At 46.3% G+C, this 18,995-nt stretch overlaps 6 protein-coding genes across 6 annotated transcripts; 3 read left to right on the top strand and 3 right to left on the bottom strand.

The window, feature by feature from the left end:
• Window positions 1–2,427: 2,427 nt before the first annotated feature.
• Window positions 2,428–2,835, top strand: LDX57_010791 (arsenate reductase ArsC; the record flags this gene model as incomplete). The annotated part of the gene is made up of 1 exon (XM_046092537.1): window positions 2,428–2,835. The coding sequence occupies one exon, from the start codon at window positions 2,428–2,430 to the stop codon at window positions 2,833–2,835; it is 408 nt and encodes a 135-aa protein (XP_045948515.1).
• Window positions 2,836–3,204: 369 nt separating this feature from the next.
• Window positions 3,205–4,236, bottom strand: LDX57_010790 (uncharacterized protein; the record flags this gene model as incomplete). Its single annotated transcript, XM_046092536.1, has 2 exons — window positions 3,205–3,699; window positions 3,754–4,236. The coding sequence occupies 2 exons, from the start codon at window positions 4,234–4,236 to the stop codon at window positions 3,283–3,285; spliced, it is 900 nt and encodes a 299-aa protein (XP_045948514.1). The 3' UTR covers window positions 3,205–3,282.
• An 833-nt stretch (window positions 4,237–5,069) lies between these two features.
• On the bottom strand, window positions 5,070–6,118 carry LDX57_010789 (uncharacterized protein; the record flags this gene model as incomplete). Its single annotated transcript, XM_046092535.1, has 5 exons — window positions 5,070–5,101; window positions 5,154–5,320; window positions 5,351–5,694; window positions 5,750–5,854; window positions 5,918–6,118. The coding sequence occupies 5 exons, from the start codon at window positions 6,116–6,118 to the stop codon at window positions 5,070–5,072; spliced, it is 849 nt and encodes a 282-aa protein (XP_045948513.1).
• A 2,197-nt stretch (window positions 6,119–8,315) lies between these two features.
• LDX57_010788 (TDT family transporter) lies at window positions 8,316–9,707 on the bottom strand (the record flags this gene model as incomplete). Its single annotated transcript, XM_046092534.1, has 5 exons — window positions 8,316–8,459; window positions 8,525–8,810; window positions 8,867–9,163; window positions 9,220–9,588; window positions 9,649–9,707. 5 exons carry the CDS (start codon window positions 9,705–9,707, stop codon window positions 8,316–8,318), a joined length of 1,155 nt encoding a protein of 384 aa, XP_045948512.1.
• A 1,285-nt stretch (window positions 9,708–10,992) lies between these two features.
• LDX57_010787 (uncharacterized protein) lies at window positions 10,993–11,301 on the top strand (the record flags this gene model as incomplete). Its single annotated transcript, XM_046092533.1, has 1 exon — window positions 10,993–11,301. The coding sequence occupies one exon, from the start codon at window positions 10,993–10,995 to the stop codon at window positions 11,299–11,301; it is 309 nt and encodes a 102-aa protein (XP_045948511.1).
• A 1,786-nt stretch (window positions 11,302–13,087) lies between these two features.
• LDX57_010786 (ankyrin repeat domain-containing protein) lies at window positions 13,088–14,332 on the top strand (the record flags this gene model as incomplete). The annotated part of the gene is made up of 2 exons (XM_046092532.1): window positions 13,088–13,418; window positions 13,470–14,332. 2 exons carry the CDS (start codon window positions 13,088–13,090, stop codon window positions 14,330–14,332), a joined length of 1,194 nt encoding a protein of 397 aa, XP_045948510.1.
• Window positions 14,333–18,995: the final 4,663 nt, after the last annotated feature.

Below are 18,995 nucleotides of genomic sequence, written 5' to 3'. Positions count from 1 at the left end.
CGTTATTCATAGATACGTCATTGAAAGCCCACTTTGGTAATGTGTCTGCGTACATTGGATTGGATTGCACCTTATCTTATGGGTAATTGTGATGGCTATCTTCTTAGTGGATGCAAATGCGAACTTATAATTTAGGACCTTTCAGCGACAGTCCATTGCTCTATAATATAACCTTGTGCTTTCATAGTAATATTTTGAATTGTAAACATGAGGTATCGTACATCTTGAACAAATCATCTTACATCGCTATGGTTGCAATATTCCAGTATAGTACTTTTGGCTACGTGTTTACTTCTCATGTTGGAGGCTATTATCTTGCTAAGTACTAGTATGACCCAAACTTTAGGCCAAATCAGTGCACTTGACTCTGGTTGTACTTCTCTTTGATCCGCCACACGTCTATAACTAACATGATATCTCAATGAATTTCATCGTTTGAATTAAGTGAATATTGGAAATATGGCTTCTAACCTCTATGCTGTCGATTTTATTCTTCTAATCTAGTATTGTCTGTCTTCTACGGATACCCCGTACGTGTCGACATCATAGCCCTAGATTAAAATTCAGACTGCTCCACACAACCCGCATGAGGTTATCATTACACACTGCCGGATGCCTCGGGATTTACACTTTGAAAGCCCTATTAATCTTGATGTTCGGAGTTCCAACCAAAGGTATAACTAAGATAGAACTTGACACTCTGATTGATCCTACGATTTCACCGCTGTGATCGAAGGCGAATCGGCTATCGTTTGACAGGGCAAGACGCGCCCAGCAAGTTTAATCAAGTATTGCTCGGCGGGGGTTTGAATGTGATATTGCAGTTGGAAGTAGGCCCCAATCATATTTCCCATAGGAAGTTTCTCGGGATCATTGCTTTTGTCAGGACTATACTACTGGCACTGACCGCGTTACGACGACGGGAGTTGGGCTGAAGCCGTATAGTTTCGGCACGGCCCATTGGCAACTGCCGATCCCCGTGCCGCCAAGTGTCGGTAATGGTATCCGTCCCGCGGCTTCGTTGCCCAACCCATATTTCGCGACAGGGCACGGAATTATACGAACACTGATTGAAACTAAATGGGTAAATAGATGGAATGGGGACGAATAGAATCAATATGTCTCTGTCTCCCGTGTTATGAAATGCTGCTTAGGGCACAGGTGGCTTTTGTTAAGCCCAGATTATATATATATCATGTTCGGTAAAACCATCCGCGGCAAAACCCTTTAAATATTTGTCGCTCTAATGGAGTACAACAGCTGGTGACCAAGCCGAAATAATTTTATATCTTACAGTATAGGTGCAGTTATCTTCATATCCATCTAGTCATTGAGGAGAGGTAGCGGAAACCTGGGTTTCCATATTAGGGACACTAGACGCTACTTTTGATGATCTTTTATTTCATCGACTCCGTTTTCTAGATGGATATTCTACCCTATGTACTTGCCATGATGGAACCTTTTCTTCTGATGTGCACGCTGCAGCCTAAGGGAAAAACGAACTGTGGGCGGCATGGACCATCCCTATTACTGACAAAAGCAGAGGGGCTATCCAACCGAGGGCCAGAATGATAAGTTGTAAGCCACTTAGGCCTAGGAATGTTATCGTCAATGTGGACGGAGGAGATTTTTCCTATTCCCCGAACTTATCGCAGAAATTCGTTTTCTGTTATCATCCATCGATGGATAGGCGATGGTCCATGTACTGAGGCACTTGACTTGGGTTGCGATCCTCAGGTACACACACGAACGAACTCACGGAGCAGTATATTAACGTCACTTCTGAAAAGTGACAAGGTATTAGCCAAGTACAAAGAGTGGGAAAGGAGGGGTGAAATTGATTGGTATGAGAGGGCGGTGCCCTAGGATGCCACTGACAATCCCCGATTGGTCGAATAGGCCATGCCTGGCCGACCCGGAGGAGACTTTGCAGCTTACACAGTACGCACCAAATCGCTCTTGGCTGTTAGTTAACCGTAATAGTCTTAGCTCACTAGTATCTTCTAGGGCATTTTCTGCGGCATAATGTTCATCGGGGATCATCAGCGCCAAGAACCTTTTTATCGCTTGGGCTGGGAACATGTAGTAGACTTCCCCCCCACGACCAATCAGAGCACAGGAGTGACATTCAAGGCTGGGCCCTAGTTCGTGTCTAGCCGACTTAGAATCTTATACTTATGAATCTGGGAACGCCAGTATCACTGAAGGAACCCAAAATAGTATCTATTACTGTTAGAGCAGCGTTCTCAAGCACGGTCAGTGAGAATGAATCTTATGAAATAAGCTAGCTGGATGGTCGCTAATTGAGACTCTTACAGACCCCCTCCCTGCATTCTTTGATGGTTGTAAAAACACCAGCATCATTCATCCGTTCACGTCTCACCAGCCGCTCCACAACAACCACCTAACCAACCATTGATAGTGATCATGGCTGACAAGCCCAGCGTGTTGTTCGTCTGCATCCACAACGCCGGTCGCTCCCAAATGGCCGCTGCCTACCTCACGCATCTTGCTGGCGACGCTATTGAGGTTCGCTCCGCTGGCTCAGCCCCGGCCACCTCCGTTATTCCGATTGTCGTCGAAGCCATGCGGGAAGAAGGTATCGACATTACCAACCAGAAACCTAAGATCCTTAGTCCCGATGCTGTTCAAGCTAGCGATGTTGTAATCACTATGGGGTGCGGAGACGCCTGTCCCTTCTTCTCCGGCAAACGCTACTTCGACTGGCAACTTGACGACCCTGCCGGGCAAGGCCTTGATGCTGTCCGTCCAATACGCAACAAGATCCGTTCTCGCGTTGAGAAACTCATTACCGAGCTTCAGCTGTCTAGCTAACCTTGTTTGTCGGGTTTGAAATGCTGCTTAGCCTCTGCATATTCTGTTCTTTTATTCAATAACAAAGATATCTGTGAATGCCACGAGTACTAGGGAGCGCTTGAGAACAACATCTTAGAAGCCTAAGTAAATGCGCCGCCATCTTATCAGCCCGTCAATTGGTTTGTAATGTGGACATGTCGCTCTCGCGAATAACAGCGCAGGTACACTATACCATAGAGAGAGAGAGGTGAAAAGATTTGCTAAGACTGTTGGTGTTTCTGAGCGCCTGAACAGACATGTTTACTACCAGTGCAAGTATCTCTATCGATACACGTTTAATAATTGCAAAGATTAATTGAAACTGCCGAGGGGGACTATTATAACAAGTCTATACCTTGGATAAAGTCTATATACTGGAGTCTGGACCACTTCAATGCCGCACATTATGGAGATAACCCACCCTACTTACTGCACGGAATCTGCGTTTGCTCTCGCTACCCTTAGCTTCTCCTCTTTCACCCTCTCCTCCTCCCGCTCACTGAACCGATCGCCAAAAAGCTCTAGGTGAGGACGCATGATGATAGTATATTTCACAAACTCCTCCATGCAATCCACGAGCCGGTCTCGATTACCACTAGGCTTAAGCCTCTGGTCGCCTGGTTGGCCCTCGTCAGGGAGATGGGTATAGGCTTGTGGAATGGACGATTGATTCGGGATAGTAAACATGCGCATCCACCGGCCGAGAATACGCAGGGAATTGACAGCGTTAAAGGACTGCGATCCACCGCACACTTGAGCAATGGCAAGGGTCCGACCTTGCGTGGGACGAACACTACCAGTGCTAAGCGGGATCCAGTCGATCTGATTTTTGAACACGGCCGTCTAAACATTGTCAGTAATAGGAAAATCTAAGGATAGGCGGAGCAGAATACTCACCAGATTGCCATGCTGTTCGGGCGAAACCCAAACGTGGCCATCGCTCCATCTACTCAGCTCCCGGAGCTCTTGCACTTTAGGATGATCATGCTCGGTATCGTTCTTCACCGGTAATCCCTCAGGATTGAACACGCGGACATCGCACCCTAGACGGAAGAGAACTCTACTGGCTTCCAGCGCCACCAGGCGAGAGTAGGACCTCCGACGGAGACTGCCGTACAGGACAAGGACTTTCAACCTGCTACCCGACGTCTGGAGTTCCTTGGCCGCCATGTTCAGGGCGCTTGTCAATTCCAGGGTACTGACCCAGTCCTCGGCCACATTATTCTTGAGAATGAAGGGTCGGTATTTCTGGCGAATATTTGCATTGTCTTCATTCTCGCATATGGCTAGAGAAGAATGTTCAAGATTGACCATGGTCTCTTGCCCATTAGCAGGTTCACGAACAGTTGGCCCCAGCTGGGTGGCAGCGGAATGGGCCATTGTGGCGTAACCGCAACGCGAGAAATGCAGTGCCGAGCGAAAGGCGGGATTGGGCGTGACTGCTAAAAGAAGTCTAAATCGAGCTACCATCGAGGGGATTTTGAAAGACATGTATGGGTATCCGGTCATGGCATTGTATGAATTTGGTACCTCGCGAACTGATCCCTGCTTATTTGTAGATCGAAGCCAGCAGACGCCGAGGCTTGGCGAGAATGTCACTAGTCGACGCTGATTGGATGGCACCGCGGAAGCCGGAAATTTGCAGGATTTCACTGATTTACTAGAAATATTTTCTCCAGGAACTTATGGTTATGAGACAGACTTCTTCCACGTTCAACATTGAAGCAATACTAATAATCAAGGGTTGATCCACTGGTGAGCTATCTCGATGTGAAAATTGAACTATGTAAAGAGTAAATATCATATATTAAATGATTCTTTAACCCCGTTAAGCCCATGACAAGCTCCCCAGACGCACAGGAAGTGCGGTTGGAACTATGGGATCAGTCATGCTCCAACTATATGGGTGGAATATGCACTTTTGGAAGCTATCAGGTGAACGATCATGGAAACTACTGGTGTCATATTGGACATTTTGAACGGCAGCATACGGCTTGTGGAAACCTATCACGAAAGGGATTGTTGAATTTTGCCACTGCACTAAAAAGGGTCAACCCTTACTTAGTAAGGGCTTATTCTAGTGCATATCTCCCGCGGCCACAGGGATCAAGTGGGCTTGTCCAAACCACATCCTGCAACAACTTGCCACGTTCCCATCACAACATACTTTGGAAACATCCATCTCCTACGGAGCAGTCATACAATCAGGCCACCTAAGCCTTGATAGCATATATCTGAAAAGAACCTGAAAATCGGTCAACAGCGCACATAATCCGCGACGGAAGACAATCACTCACCAACCCACTCATTGAAATCCATCTCTGCAATCTCACTTGTAGTTTCCTTGCTCCCACTACCACCACAACACGAGATTTGAGGCAAATGGGAAGACCCCTTGTAGAGGTTAAGATCCGACTTTGCATCAACAATGAGCACACCTACCAGCGATTTAGTACACAAGACTCTTTTCACAATGGTGTAAGTATGTACATACCTCCGAATCCAGCCTGCCTTGAGGTAATCCTCATACTCCTCGATCTGACTGGCACCCGCAACACAACCAACAAAGAGCGCCATGTTTTTAGTAATATTATCGGGGAGTGGCTTTCTAGCCAAAATGTCACTGATTGAGACTCTTCCACCAGGCTTCAGCAAGCGAGCAATCTCTTGGAAGACGGTCGCCTTGTCGCTAGCCCGGACAAGATTGATAACACAGTTACTGATGATACAGTCGACGCTTGCGTCTGGCAGCGGGATGGTGTTGATAGTCGCTTCAATGAACCTGGTGTTGGAAAGTTTTGCCTTCTGGGCATTTTTCTCGGATAGTTCGATCATGCTCTGGGTACATTGTCAGTGCTGGTCGCAAGAGACAAAGGGCTCAAGAAAATGATACTTTGGTCATATCGACGCCGATCGCCTGACCACTCTCCCCAACTTGACGAGCTGCCGGGAGGACATCAATACCACTGCCACTGCCGAGGTCGAGAACAGTCTCGCCCTAGTAGGATGTTAGGTCTTTGGACTTTCTCACGGTCGCGAAAGCAATTTCGACAAAACAGACCTCTTTCACATTCGCAAATCCCACCGGATTACCACAACTCAGCCCGAGGTTGGTCTTCTCTGGCAGCGAGCTGAGATCTTCTGCGCTGTAGCCAAACGCCCTGGCAATGTTCTCTTCCTGCTCGTGCTGCTGGGCAAGATTGGTCTTTTTAGCGATATTGCCGTAAAAGGTCTGCACGGCGTTGTAGGTATCATCGGCCATCTTGGATTGGTGGGCTGTATTCAACACTGTGGTGCAATCAATAATAATGAGGGAATTTAAGGTGGGCTGGGATTGGCGGTATGATGGCTTGATGTTTGGAGAGGCACAAGCCCCTCTTATATCGACACAGGAGGCCACGTGAGCTTGCCATGAGTAATAAATAGCTGATAGCTAGAAAGTGAACAATGTGGTCATGGACTAGGGTCCTTGGTGACATTTGCTCGTGTTGCATGCGGGGCGGATTGTTGGTATCCAGGCGAATAAAAGCCTACTGTCGCATTCTCCACTCAGCCCGGGGTGGAAAGACCTGCTTCCACGGGGGAAAATAAACGATGGCCATAGAGACAAGCTCTACGAATCTTCTGGGCATTGCCTTTACTACCAAAACGTAGTACGACTGGTGTAGGGGTATAGATTGGTAACTAATCCGAGTTCTGATGATTAAACAAACCAACCCTCACCCCCACATCGTCATGGGTTAATTCACGGTAGGAGGTAGACTGTACTCTCTCGAGTCTCGTGGGAAGGCAGAAAGCCCTGACACCATGTCAACTCAGCAATCTCACCCCCTTCGGTGCTCCGTTTGCTCTCGAGCATATTCCTACATCGAGCACCTCTACAGATACGCACGGACACGTATGACTTATCCCCCACCACTACCCTTACCGGGCCCAATTTTGGGGAAGAACACTTGATTGAAGAGCCAAAAATTTCTGAAGATACTGGAGGAAGACCTTTCACGTACCCATGTGGTCATCCAGTCACTGGACGGGATCTTCTCACACGTTATCGGCGTCTCAGGCACTCGAACAGGCAAGATATTCCCTATGCTGCCCACTGAAAAAAAGCACTTCATTGCAAGTGGGTTTGTTTGTGATAGACAATAGTAGAACATCACATACAGAATCAACTTTACGGCCATCGTGTACCAGCGGTGTTCAGAGTTCAGCGCAGCATGTTCGAAAATCGCCAGGAACCGAACTGCCTCCCCCCAAGGTCAAGTCATGCCCCCGACTTTGTCAAGTTCATTACCCAGCACTACCAGCACTACCAGCGCCGGTAACTACCTAACAGATCAGATGTTAGAGGGCTATTCCATTGGCCCTGTCCAGGGATTTACGAATTTCGTGGATACCATGGGTCTCAGTTCGGACTAGAGCATGTTTGCCATACCGGAAGACCGAAACGATCAGCAGTCGACGGCTTTAACAAAAGACCAGTCTTCTCTGCCGTTTCTACAGGTGACAAGTCCAGAATTACGACAGCTTGACGGTTATGTGCGCAGAACATCCCAACAGCTTACGCCCGCGCCGCATTCCAGGGCCAGCGACACGACACTCGACGCAATGGAAGAGGAACCGACTATGTCTACCATCTCCCTTAGGTTCCATAAACCAAATAGAGAACATGCTAATCTCTAGAAGTCACTTATGCTGTCATGAGGGACCACCTCCCGCAATGCAATGTTACGCAATCTCAGTATGCACTACTTCTGTATAAGATCGACAAGTTCCGCGTAGTGATTCCACAGTTCGTGCTGCCCTCTCGTCACGCAATGAGTCGGTTCATATCGGGATATTTCGATGGGTTTCAAAACCACCTCCCGTTCATACATCCCCCAACATTAGGTCTGATTGATTGCGCCCCGGAATTTATCTTGGCAATGTTGAAGTTGGGGCCCAGTATAGATTTGAAAGCCACGCCAGTTTATCCACCTTTGATGCTGCGAAGGCTCTATGCATAGAGCAAGCGCGCCGTCGAAGCCACAGGTATTTTGAACAAGCGGTTTCCTCAAGAGTGGGAATTGCTTTGCGGCCGAGACCCTAATATATTCTCAGTGAAAAGTCGAAATGGAGCTGTATGCAAACCCTTCGGGATCTTCTGCTCCTGATAGTGTTCGCAACCTGGGGGGACGACCTTGAATCACAACGCGGTTACAGATAACCTGAGCCCAGAAGAGGGTGCATTTGGGGAGTGAATCGACGCCACCGAGATTAGATCCCGAACTTTCGAAGCCCCAGCGACTTAGAACTTCAAGTACTCACATAGAAAAGGTGATAAAATCGCCCCAACCAGTAGCAGCTCAGACGAAGTCAATGATTGATCTTATGCAAGGGGGTTGCCTGGTACACGTCTTTTATCACTTGGGTCTAGAGCCACGACATCTATTAATCCGTTTGTCTAACTAGTGCTCACCTCATTCCTCAAGTCTATCGCTATTTCTATCCTCTAAGAGCAGCTCATCCAAATACGGGACATGGAACACATGCCCATGCCAAACCTCACGAATAGTGCCCGCGAATGTGACCATCCAAAAACATACCACAATGACACTCAGTACCTATCGCAAGTCAAGTTTGGATCTCAGTAATTAATATTACGATTCAGAAGCATAGGACCACCTACCGTCCCAAGCACCTTGAAGAACATCGACTCAAGCTCTTTGCCAATCTGAATCGTATTGATGCAGAACACACCAAATGGAAATGTCGTCGCCCACCAACTCATGTTGAACGGAATAGGATAAGACTTGAGAATTGTCGCAAACGCAATTACCAACCACAGGAGGCCGAAACCCCACAGACCCAAAGCTACAATCAGGCCCATAACGTAAGAGATTTCACCGGCCAGGGGATAGAAGGAGTTGGTCGCATCAAAGGCGGTTAGGGACACCTTTCCCAAGTACATGATACTTGTTATACTTTAGCGAGGTTTGATGGTCTGCTGGGGGTCTGAGGAATAACCTACCCAAAGCCTCCGAAGCCAACAGGCCCAAGGGTCAAGAAACAACTCATCGTCAACTCCTTTGGGGGTAACTGATGCAATATTAATCGATGGTAGTATATTGCAAGGATCATTAAAGCCATCGACATTCCAAGACTCCAAAGTACATATGATGTTATTATTGTGCCTCGCGTATGCGTGATACTCGAGAGATCACCAGAGATCTCGGCACCAACTCCCGCGGCGACAATTGTGGCGGCTATGGGGATGATCTGGACCGCGGTGATCTTATCAAGGGAGTCTGTGTGTGGCTGACAGATTCTGTATAGTATTAGTAATGGATAAGGAGAGGGAGCTTTGCGGAGAAAGTTCATTACAATTGAAATGTCACAAAAAGAGTCGTCACGACTGACACAGCTGTATCAATCATCCAGAGCACCCAAGCCAGAATTGTCGCCCAGTATCCCCAAGCCGGAACGCATATGAAAACCCACATCTCAATCAACGTCGCGAAGCCTATCGGCAAAGTAGCCAGATACAACAGGTCCACGGGGTTATGCATCATTAACGCCCAAGCCCGGGGATACATCGCATATCGCAGGACGGTCAGCAGAGAAGCCAAAACAAACAGCACCACATTTAACAAAAAGACGATGATGGAGAGATAGTAGAGCCATCTCGCCTGGAATGGGATCACGGAGAGGAGAATGGCCACAACCCCGGTGCCCATCGTCATCACAAACCATCTATAATCATATTAGTGCCGTGGACAAAGATTGGGAAAATTGGCGCTGGGCTTCACATACGATGGTCCGAAGCCGAGGATGATTCGGCGCCACCCTACTTTGTCAAGCCTACGAACCATAGCGGATGGCTACTTATCGCAAGCAAAGTCAGGAACCATGGCAAATATCACCAAGCCAAAAGCCACAAATTCTATAGAGATTTTGAATCATGGCAGCCGATCTCCCGGGGTTTTCAAATCAATTCGGTTTAATCGCCGGTAGTTTGGTGTGGCGTAGATCCCGAATGGCGAACCCTAGGAAACCATGGATCCGAAAACGGAAAATTTCACTAAATGGGCCTGCTGAGCTTTTTATTGCCTAGGCAGAGTCAGTTAGTGGGATCGCCGAATCTCCATCCGGTTCATCCGTTTCACCCCGTTTATTACTCCGTCTTTGCCGCAGAAGATTGTGTTGTTCGGTATTTGGACGGGATCTCAGCCTGAATATCTCGTTCTCGTGCGAGAGAATAAAGTGGGTACCTCTCCCGGCTTCTAGTATTTAAATTGCAATAATATGGCAGGGTCATCTTATCGATAAAAACAAATTGAATCTAGGATTTCCATCTTCAATGGTGAAGGTTATCGCTGGGGAAACGCGATAGACTTTGGGAACTGTTTCAACTCGGTAGCTAATTCACTGACCGTTGGACAAATTAACGAACCCCATATTAGAAGACGGTTTCTTTTTTCTTTACTAGATCATGCATACTATTTTTGAGCAGGGCTTTGCTCTAAAGGTGTCAGTCTACGGGATCGTAAAACTCTGGCATACTTACATGTGTTCCTATCTCTGGCCATACCCGGGGGCGTTGGTGCGGTTTGAGTATACTCTGCAGCAGGGCGTGTCCTGGGCGCGAGATCGGTTAGATTTTGAACCGTGTCGCCTAGCTAATTTATCGTGTCCTACCATATTTATGAGAAAGTTCATTTGGTCAGGTGCGAAGCAAGTGAAAGCTACAGAGGAAGAAGGTAGATTAGAAAAAGCCGATGTTATGCTTACTACGACTGGATTTTGCATTGTGTTGGCTGATCTGAATGAAAAAGATTCTTTATTTAAGCGGCAGGCGATTCAATTATTCAAGCTGACCAACGTCGAGGGGCGGGGCCCGTAGTATGAACAAAGAAACGCTAGTACATTACTTCCTTCATGGAAGATTCCGCTAGGCACAAGAGACTATCCCGGCATATAGTGGATATAACCGCTAAGTCATATATGGCATAAACCATATATAGTTTCTTGATGGCCATTTATGAGACAGAATAGTATCCTCTCCAACTTGTACGTCTTCTCTCATCAAGCTGAACAACAGAGCAAGCAACAGACGCATCCACGATCGACTGTAAGCTCCAGATCACATTTACCAAAATGTCTTCCGTTCCTACTGCAACCCAGAAAGATGAAGTCTTCTTGTACATGGGCTCTCTGAACCCCAATCTACGCTGCGTGGAATACCTCGAAACAATTATCGGTCTCTTGAAGAGCAAGAGGTTCCAGATCTGCCGGCAAAAGCCCGACTTATCCCGGGATGAACTCTATCGTGTTTATTCCATCTATGTGGACGCCAGCCTTGACATCAGTAAACAGGTTGACGGGTTTCTTCCCAAATTGATTGAATTTCTGGAGAAGAACTTGGAGCAAGACAGGGAGGACCGTGCTAAATCTTTGGAAGGCTAGAGACTTTTCATTATAGCTGAAGAAAGCTTGCTTTAGCTGGTGAAGTATGCAGGATACATGAGCAAATCAACGAGAATTAAATGAGAGGGAAAAAAGCAAACTAAAAAAGAGAATCAACGAAAAAGCGTAGACTGATGGGGTAGCTGGAAAAGACCTTTCTGGAATACTGGGTGCACAAGTTCGTCAATGAACAGCGTCGATGAACATGCCTCATCAAGGCTCATTGAATCTTTCAAGTATTTGCCTATGTGTAAATGGTTTAGTCCGCCGAAGCCCGACTAAGGACTGAAATATCTTGGAACAACGGGCGGGGAATATACATATGCTTTTTGGCTGAGTTGCTGCCTTTGATACTCGCACCACTAGTCTCTGTAAATACTTTTGTTGTCTTTGCTCTTTAAGCCAAGGCGGCTAATAAACGACGAACAACATCATCAACATCAAAGTTATTTGGCAGCTAACTAATAAAACATTTCAATCTCCTTCCACGACTAAGAACGGCAGAATTCGCTTTTACACAGCGGAAGCTCCCCGATGCATTATTCAATATTGTAAGCAGAATGATAACCCCTGGGATTCACAAAGACCAACTTTCGTGACCGAGGGAGCGCTAACTACCAGTTCAACATCTCCGCTAACTAAGACGTAAACGTTGCAAAGCATCTCGAGGAGGCCAAATATTCCATCCCTCGGGTCGCTAAGTATTAGAGACTGCCAGAAGGTAGAAGCCTCAAGTAAACCAGCACTGATTGGGTATTTCTCTGAGGGCATCTACATTATTAGGTCGCGAGAAGCAACAAGTATTTGCGAATATTCATGGTTCTCTTTATTCCTTGGCCGGTATAGTAACCAGGCCTTTCATTAATTAGATGACTCTTTATACCATAGACGCAGAGTATGCAAGATGATGAGAGCAAGCTAAAAATTCCAAATCTATAACATGATCTCACAGATTCACATTGTAATTCTCTATCAATAAAACACAAGTATGCACAAATACTATCACCTATGCCTCCATATTTTAGGATAGACTTTTCAAATCCGCCGTCTTCTAGATAAGCATCCTAGGCTACGGGAAATGATAAAATCTGTTTCCCCAGTACAAAAAATGAGCATGTGTATACGTCTAGAATCGGCGCATTTCCAATCAGAGGGTCTCATAGAATTGACCGGCAAGTTAGTTTCGGCCCGGTTCTGTATTAAGCTCTATGGTAACGGTCTATTCTTGAGTGCACCAGTTATCTGATGTTATATCTACAATGGACGAGCCATCTCCATTGTTGACAGACACTGTACATACTGATTATTAGATCTTTATCCCGGATAGATTATTCAAACGATTTGATTATCAAAGAAAGCACATACACCATAAAATGTATAGAGAGCGCATGTTTTAACGGAGATATCCTGTTCAGTTAATGCGGTTGGGAATATAAATAGCACTTAAACTCCCATTCAAAGAATGCATAATGTCCACTTTCCCATGCGCAGCTTCTAGTCTCTTGCCAAAGCTGCTCACGGGGATTCCTTTGGAAGACGACACGATAAGCCAGCTTCTTTGTCTAGGAGTCCAATCCATATTTGAACAGTCGTCTTCTGTGAACAAGAACTTCTAAGAACAATGAACGCTGTACAAAAAATAGACAATGATTTTTTACTCCAGCGGATGCTGGTTTGGACTCATTGTGCCAAAAGAAAATTGTCAGCCTGGGAGCTCCAGCATGCTGTTTCAATTGTCCCAAATTCTCAGGAGAGGCAATTGGTTGATGTACCAGATCCCGCTTTAATGCACAAGGTTTCAGACGAACTATTGGTACTTGATGAATTCACAGGCATTTTTGAGCCTATTGGCAACAGGTCGCTGCGTTATCTTGCCCAAAAACTGCCTGATGCGATGGCAAATACCCAAACGGATCTTGCCAGGGCATGTATCGCGTACATGAAATACGGCATCTTTGAACGTGGAATGGCTCAGTCCGACGGAGAGTTTGAGACTAGACTGTTAACAAACTCGTTCCATGAGTACGCGTCTTGCTACTGGGGGCATCATGCGAGAGAGGCTGGACTGAAAGCGCAGACAGCTACCCAAATCATGTCGGATATCCAACCTAATTGGGGTAAGAATCCCCGGCAGACTCCTGTCAATCTGACCAACTTTAGTTTTAAAGAGTACAGGACCTTGAAAGAAGAGATTATACGGTTCCTAGGTGGTGGGCCTTGCTTTTTGGCCGCACTTCAAACTCTCAATTCTAGCGGGCCTTATTACGCCAAAGGGCTAGTGCTCAAAAACGCAAGACTGGATAAAGATCGGCCTGTGTTTCCTGAATATAGCCAAAGATCTCCAGAGGGAATTACAGGTATGCATGTCGCGGCTTGGTTTGGCTTAGCTGACATTATTCCTGGGTTGGTCGAAGCCGGGTTGCATCCAGACGCCGAAAGCTATTGTGGACGCACGCCACTATCCGTGGCAGCCAGTCAAGGGCACAAGAAAGCCGTATCCCTTCTTGTCACCAGGTACAGGGCGGACCCCAAGTCCAAGGACGATCGCGGATTCACCCCACTACAGTATGCTGCCTGCAAAGGCTATACACGGGTTGTGCAGTACTTGATTGGTATTGGAGCTGATATAAATTCATATTCAGACCTCGGAGTATCAGCCCTTTCGTGTGCTGCAATGCATGCGCATGAAGAGGTGGTGCGTGTACTTTGTGATAGAGGCGCCAACGTCAATTCAGCCGATTCCTTATGCTACCAGACGCCATTAATCTTCGCTGTCATCAGTCGCGACGAGTTTGTTGTCCGGATGATCCTGCAGAAAGGTGCTCTAGTTGATGTGGAGGACGAATCTGGTCGGACTGCGCTGGGTTGTGCTGCAGCTCAAGGCAGCGAGACAATTGCGAAGATACTCTATCAGGCAATTGTCGGAGACCCAAATGTACTCAGTCGACACAACTCGCTCTATGGGAGAAAGCCACTCTCGGAAGCTGGGCGTGTTCTCATGGCGGGCATCGTTGGTCAACATAGACGGTAGACGAGGCTACCTGCATCCCATTACATACTTCAAATTAAAGTGTAATTCATTTCTTTTTCGATTTTCAGGTTATTCATTAGGATTGTTATTCCTGAGCACCAGAAGGTATATCTGCCAATCTTAACCGAAATGCCGACTCGACACTGATTTCGTTTTCTTTTTTTAATACCGTAAGTTTCTCTCTGTTTTTGTTCCTTTCCTTTTTCTTGGTAGACATATTATGCTCAATCGCCCAGTTTCCACTATATTCAATACCCATGTCACAGTGCAGAATATAATAAATACTCACATCACCATAGCAGCTAGTCCACATTCGTGTTTCTCACAAACCGGTTCATCTATATATCAAAGTGACAAAAATCTATGAACTTTTAGCTTCGGTTCTTTCAAAGCATCTCGCTTTGCCATTGGCAAGTAGCCCGAGTGGAACCTTTCTTTGTCGAAAGTTTGAGTCATATTGAAGAAAGGTAGTGAATGAAAGAAACAGGTCTTTTAGGTATTGGTTGGAATGTGGGTTCCATTCACAAGGTTATACATGTGGAAATCTCACGCAAGGTAGCCTGGCTCACTTATCAGTTGTTCGGAAGTATGATAGTTATTCAATAATAAGGGAATACTGAAAAAAAAGCCATATAACGTATGGTATTACTGTCAATTGTGCACATAAGAAGGAAGAGAATGTTGGTCGTGTCAATATAGTGGCGATGACTTTCTTTTTGGGGGGTATCTGTTATGCACGCCCCAGACACTTCTTGGCTTGAGGATACTACTTTCGAGAATGGTCTTGTATTCTCTGCTCTTTGCTCTTATTCTCAATGGAACGTACTTCCTCAGGCCCGTGAAATTGCTGATTTTCCGATCATTCTCCGCAAAACCTCCGACGGACCCATTGGTCTCCCTCCAACTATGCAAGGGCGGCCAGACAAGGCTCTTCGTGAATTGCGCGTTTTTGAGCTTTTTTGTGTCATCACTGCACTCTCCGAAAGAACGCTCTCCGTTCACGGTGCGGACGTTCTCTAGGTCACAAGTCCCAATCTTCCCGACCTCCCAACTATAGATCGTGATTTTGGACGAGATAAGCGCACAATTTAGCTCGATTTAAATACGCAGTCGGACTAGGCCGAGCTCCGCCCACTGCTCCACGACGCCCACGTCTTTGTTCAAGGCTTTCGCCCCGGGGGCGTTGCCGATCGAGACCCGATATTGGATATTGGGTGACAGTCCACAGCATGCTGTGAATACCGTGAACATGATGTTCCCAACATGATATATTATATTCCGGCCATACATCTCTGACAATGGCGCGAGCAGCAGAGGGCCAAGACCAAAGCCGATATTCTACTACATTAGATCCAATAAGGGCTTGATGGAGCATGAAAGATGGAGAAAGAAGGGACGCGAGGCGGCGAGATGGAGTTGCCGTGGCCCCGTGGGGAGAGGCCTTTGGTAGGGCTGAGTCAGAGCTGAGTCACCTCCAGCCTTCTCCGCAGTTGACGTCCTGAGGCTTCTGGCTTTCCATCACCAAGTTTGATCTGGGATGATCTCCCCGAGGCCACTATCTTGATAGAACTGCCACAAAACCATGTCCATCCGTGACAATGCACCAGTGCGGCTTCCTGCCTGCCAATATTGCTATACAAAGAAAGCAAAGGTTTTTACTCTTCGCCCAATGCCCTATTGCCCCAATTCAAAGAGGAGTCTCCTTATGAACCGTAACTCGATAGTGTGATGATATCCGACCAAAATGTACACCCTGTATGAAAGCTGGTATAGAATGCCTCACTGTGGCAGTCTCTGATGAAGACGTGCCAATTTCAAGAGAGTAAGCTTTATCCATGCACTTGAACGAATTTGTCAAAGTCCTCAAGGCGAAAACAGGCATGTACACCAGTTAGAGCAGCAGATTGCAAAGAACCAGGAACTACTGAAGGGCTATGAAGCGCAAGACACACAGCCCAGAGAATCGACATTACCAGTAAATCCAGTCGGACCTGTCGGTATTAGGTAGTTCTGTTCGCGAATCTTTTATTGCGATAGGTGCCTGACAGATATATTCTAGGTTCATGAGTTATTTGTTCGCAGATCCAGAGTGGAGAGAGCGATACTCCAATATGCTGCATAAATGGTCAAATGCATCGGCAGTCGCAGAGATTTCAGTCCAGCCAAATTCTCTTCCTCCACCCGACGAGGCTCTGGCTGTGTTCAATAACTAGTGAGTGATTCCCTATCTACAATCTGTAATCGTAACTGAGACCGCAAGCTTGATCGGATCCCATGTCCAAAACCCCTTTCTACTGCGCCGTGACGTACAGCAACTGTATCACTTGGTCTTCGAAACGGGGCGCGAGTCTGTACCCGCACATGAGAGATTGGACCTATCCGACAACGATCTTTTCCGGACATTTATGATTCTTGCCATTGGGTCTATTCCATTATACCGTAATGGTGCGCACAAAAACCATCCTTATGGGTATTTCCGCACAGCAATGAAGTATATGGACGCTACCGTGCTTTCCAGGGGGCTGCAGTCTATTCAGGATTTATTATTAGTCGCCAGATTTGGAATCTATCATCATATTGGTACGTCTGCGTATCAAGGGGGCATGAACGTGAGAGCTGACTATAACCGAAGGTACATCCATCTGGGCCATTACAAGCTTATGTATGCGAATGTGCATCGAACAAGGCTACCACCGCCCACCTCGCCCGAGCGAGAGAAGAACATTAAACCTTTTGCAGGAACAATTACAGCGACGGGTATTCTGGGAGTGCTATATGATTGCACAATACAGCTCGATTATACTGGACCGGCCGCATGCAATAGCAGATATTGATATTCTGATTGGGTTTCCGGCCGATGCCAATGATGAAGACATTGAGGCCGCCGAGGCTACCGGGTCGACTACTGACCTGGATTTCTTTCGGACAACATCTGTCAGCTCGGCCTCGACAGACCATACGGAGATAACAGTTTTCCTGCTCTGTTTGCGCCTCCGACAAATTACATCTAAGATTCAAGCACGATTCCAGCAGAATTCCGACAGCTCGAGTGGCAGTAGCGACCAAGACTCGATAATTGAATCGATCACGGTCCGGGGAAAGATTTACGCAGATTTGGATGAGTTACTATCTGAACTGGACGACTGGCGGCATTCTGCCCCGACGTTTCCCAATCCAAGGAGTCTATTCGAGACCCAGGATTGGTACGATCTCCTTCTAATGCGAGAGAGGCTGATTCTGATACGCAAAGCAATTGATCTTGTGCCAAAAGAAAACAACATACCTCCGCGAGACCTCTGCTCGTTATGTCTCCAGTATGCGGTGGGAACCATCATGGCATTCTGTCCGCTTTTCGATGAAAAGACACTCACATACACCCGAAGTTATTTCCAAACCTTGTTCACTGCAGGCCTGTCTATCATGTTTTGTATATCTGTGACCGACCATAATTCGGAAACAATTGCAAATGCCGCACACGCATTGGAACAGTGCGCCCGAGTGCTCAAGACCATGGGCAGGGAGATACCGGAGGCGAGCCATAATGTTACAATGTACGAATCGTTGCGATCAAGAGTTCTCAAGAATCGAGCCGCAGTATCACGACCAGCGAACAACCCAAGCGAACAGGTCGATCAACAGACTGCGGATTATCAGACCCAGGCACCATACATCCAGCCTCAAAATTCGGAAATATCGACAGCTTACAATCATAACCCTCAACTGCCACTTTTCCTCAACACCCATTGGCCGGTTTTACCCAATGAGTCAATGCCTCAGGATTCCTTGCTCAACGATGACCTGCCTCTCCAGGATTGGCTGTCATGGGATATGTGGGATATTTGGGACATCTGTGATAAATCCGGACGGCATCCCTCCTGGAATTTGGAAGCTGGGCCTGGGGAATATGTCTGCAGTGAAACACCTTTTCCGGGTCCAACAGAGAGCCTCGAACCAATGCACCCTTGCCTGGCTTCCCTCTCAACCCCTTTCTCGGCATGACTTTTACTTTCTCTCAGGCCAGGTTGGCCGTTGGTGCGTCTAGCCTTTGTTATGTAGCGAAGCAATCTAGAAATTATTGAGGCTTAGCGTGCAGCAGTTATTCTGATTGATCCTTCGGCAGTTATTTTTCTATCTCTTGGGAGACACAGAAAGTTTTCTATCAGTCACTAAGCATTCCTATCCCATACGTTGTTCGCCAGTTGTACTAGTCTTTGATTCGATCCTGATACAAGTGGTATGCTGTGGGACACGGGGAGGCGAGGTGAAGAAGATTGACGAGGCGAAGGATGCCGCAGAGCTGAAAAACAACAACTTCGATGCGAATCTAGTTTTTGAAATTATTCAATCATCACAAAGGCTATGGTCTTCAGATTTCATTAGTTTGTTATTAATTCCAGTTGTTTTTGATTGAATCTATTTTTATAAAGGATTTTGAGATGATTGAGATGAAAATTTTGTGATTATTTTTTTTAAAGATTTTTAAAATAACAAATATATGATATATCAAATTAAAATTTTTTTATTTGTGTATTGAATTTTTATGTCGATGCAAAATTATTTCTATTATATACCAAACAAACTAAAAAATAGTTTTTCAAGTCTGTAGTCGAATTTTTTGAATAAATATTTATTTATTGCAAATTTATGTAATGTCAAATTATTA

This window comes from Aspergillus melleus (assembly GCF_016097325.1).
Source record: "Aspergillus melleus strain CBS 546.65 chromosome Unknown contig6, whole genome shotgun sequence".
In the NCBI taxonomy this organism is placed as follows: Eukaryota; Fungi; Ascomycota; class Eurotiomycetes; order Eurotiales; family Aspergillaceae; genus Aspergillus; species Aspergillus melleus.
Note: the sequence above shows the minus strand (reverse complement) of the source record. Positions and strands in the feature narration are given on the sequence as shown.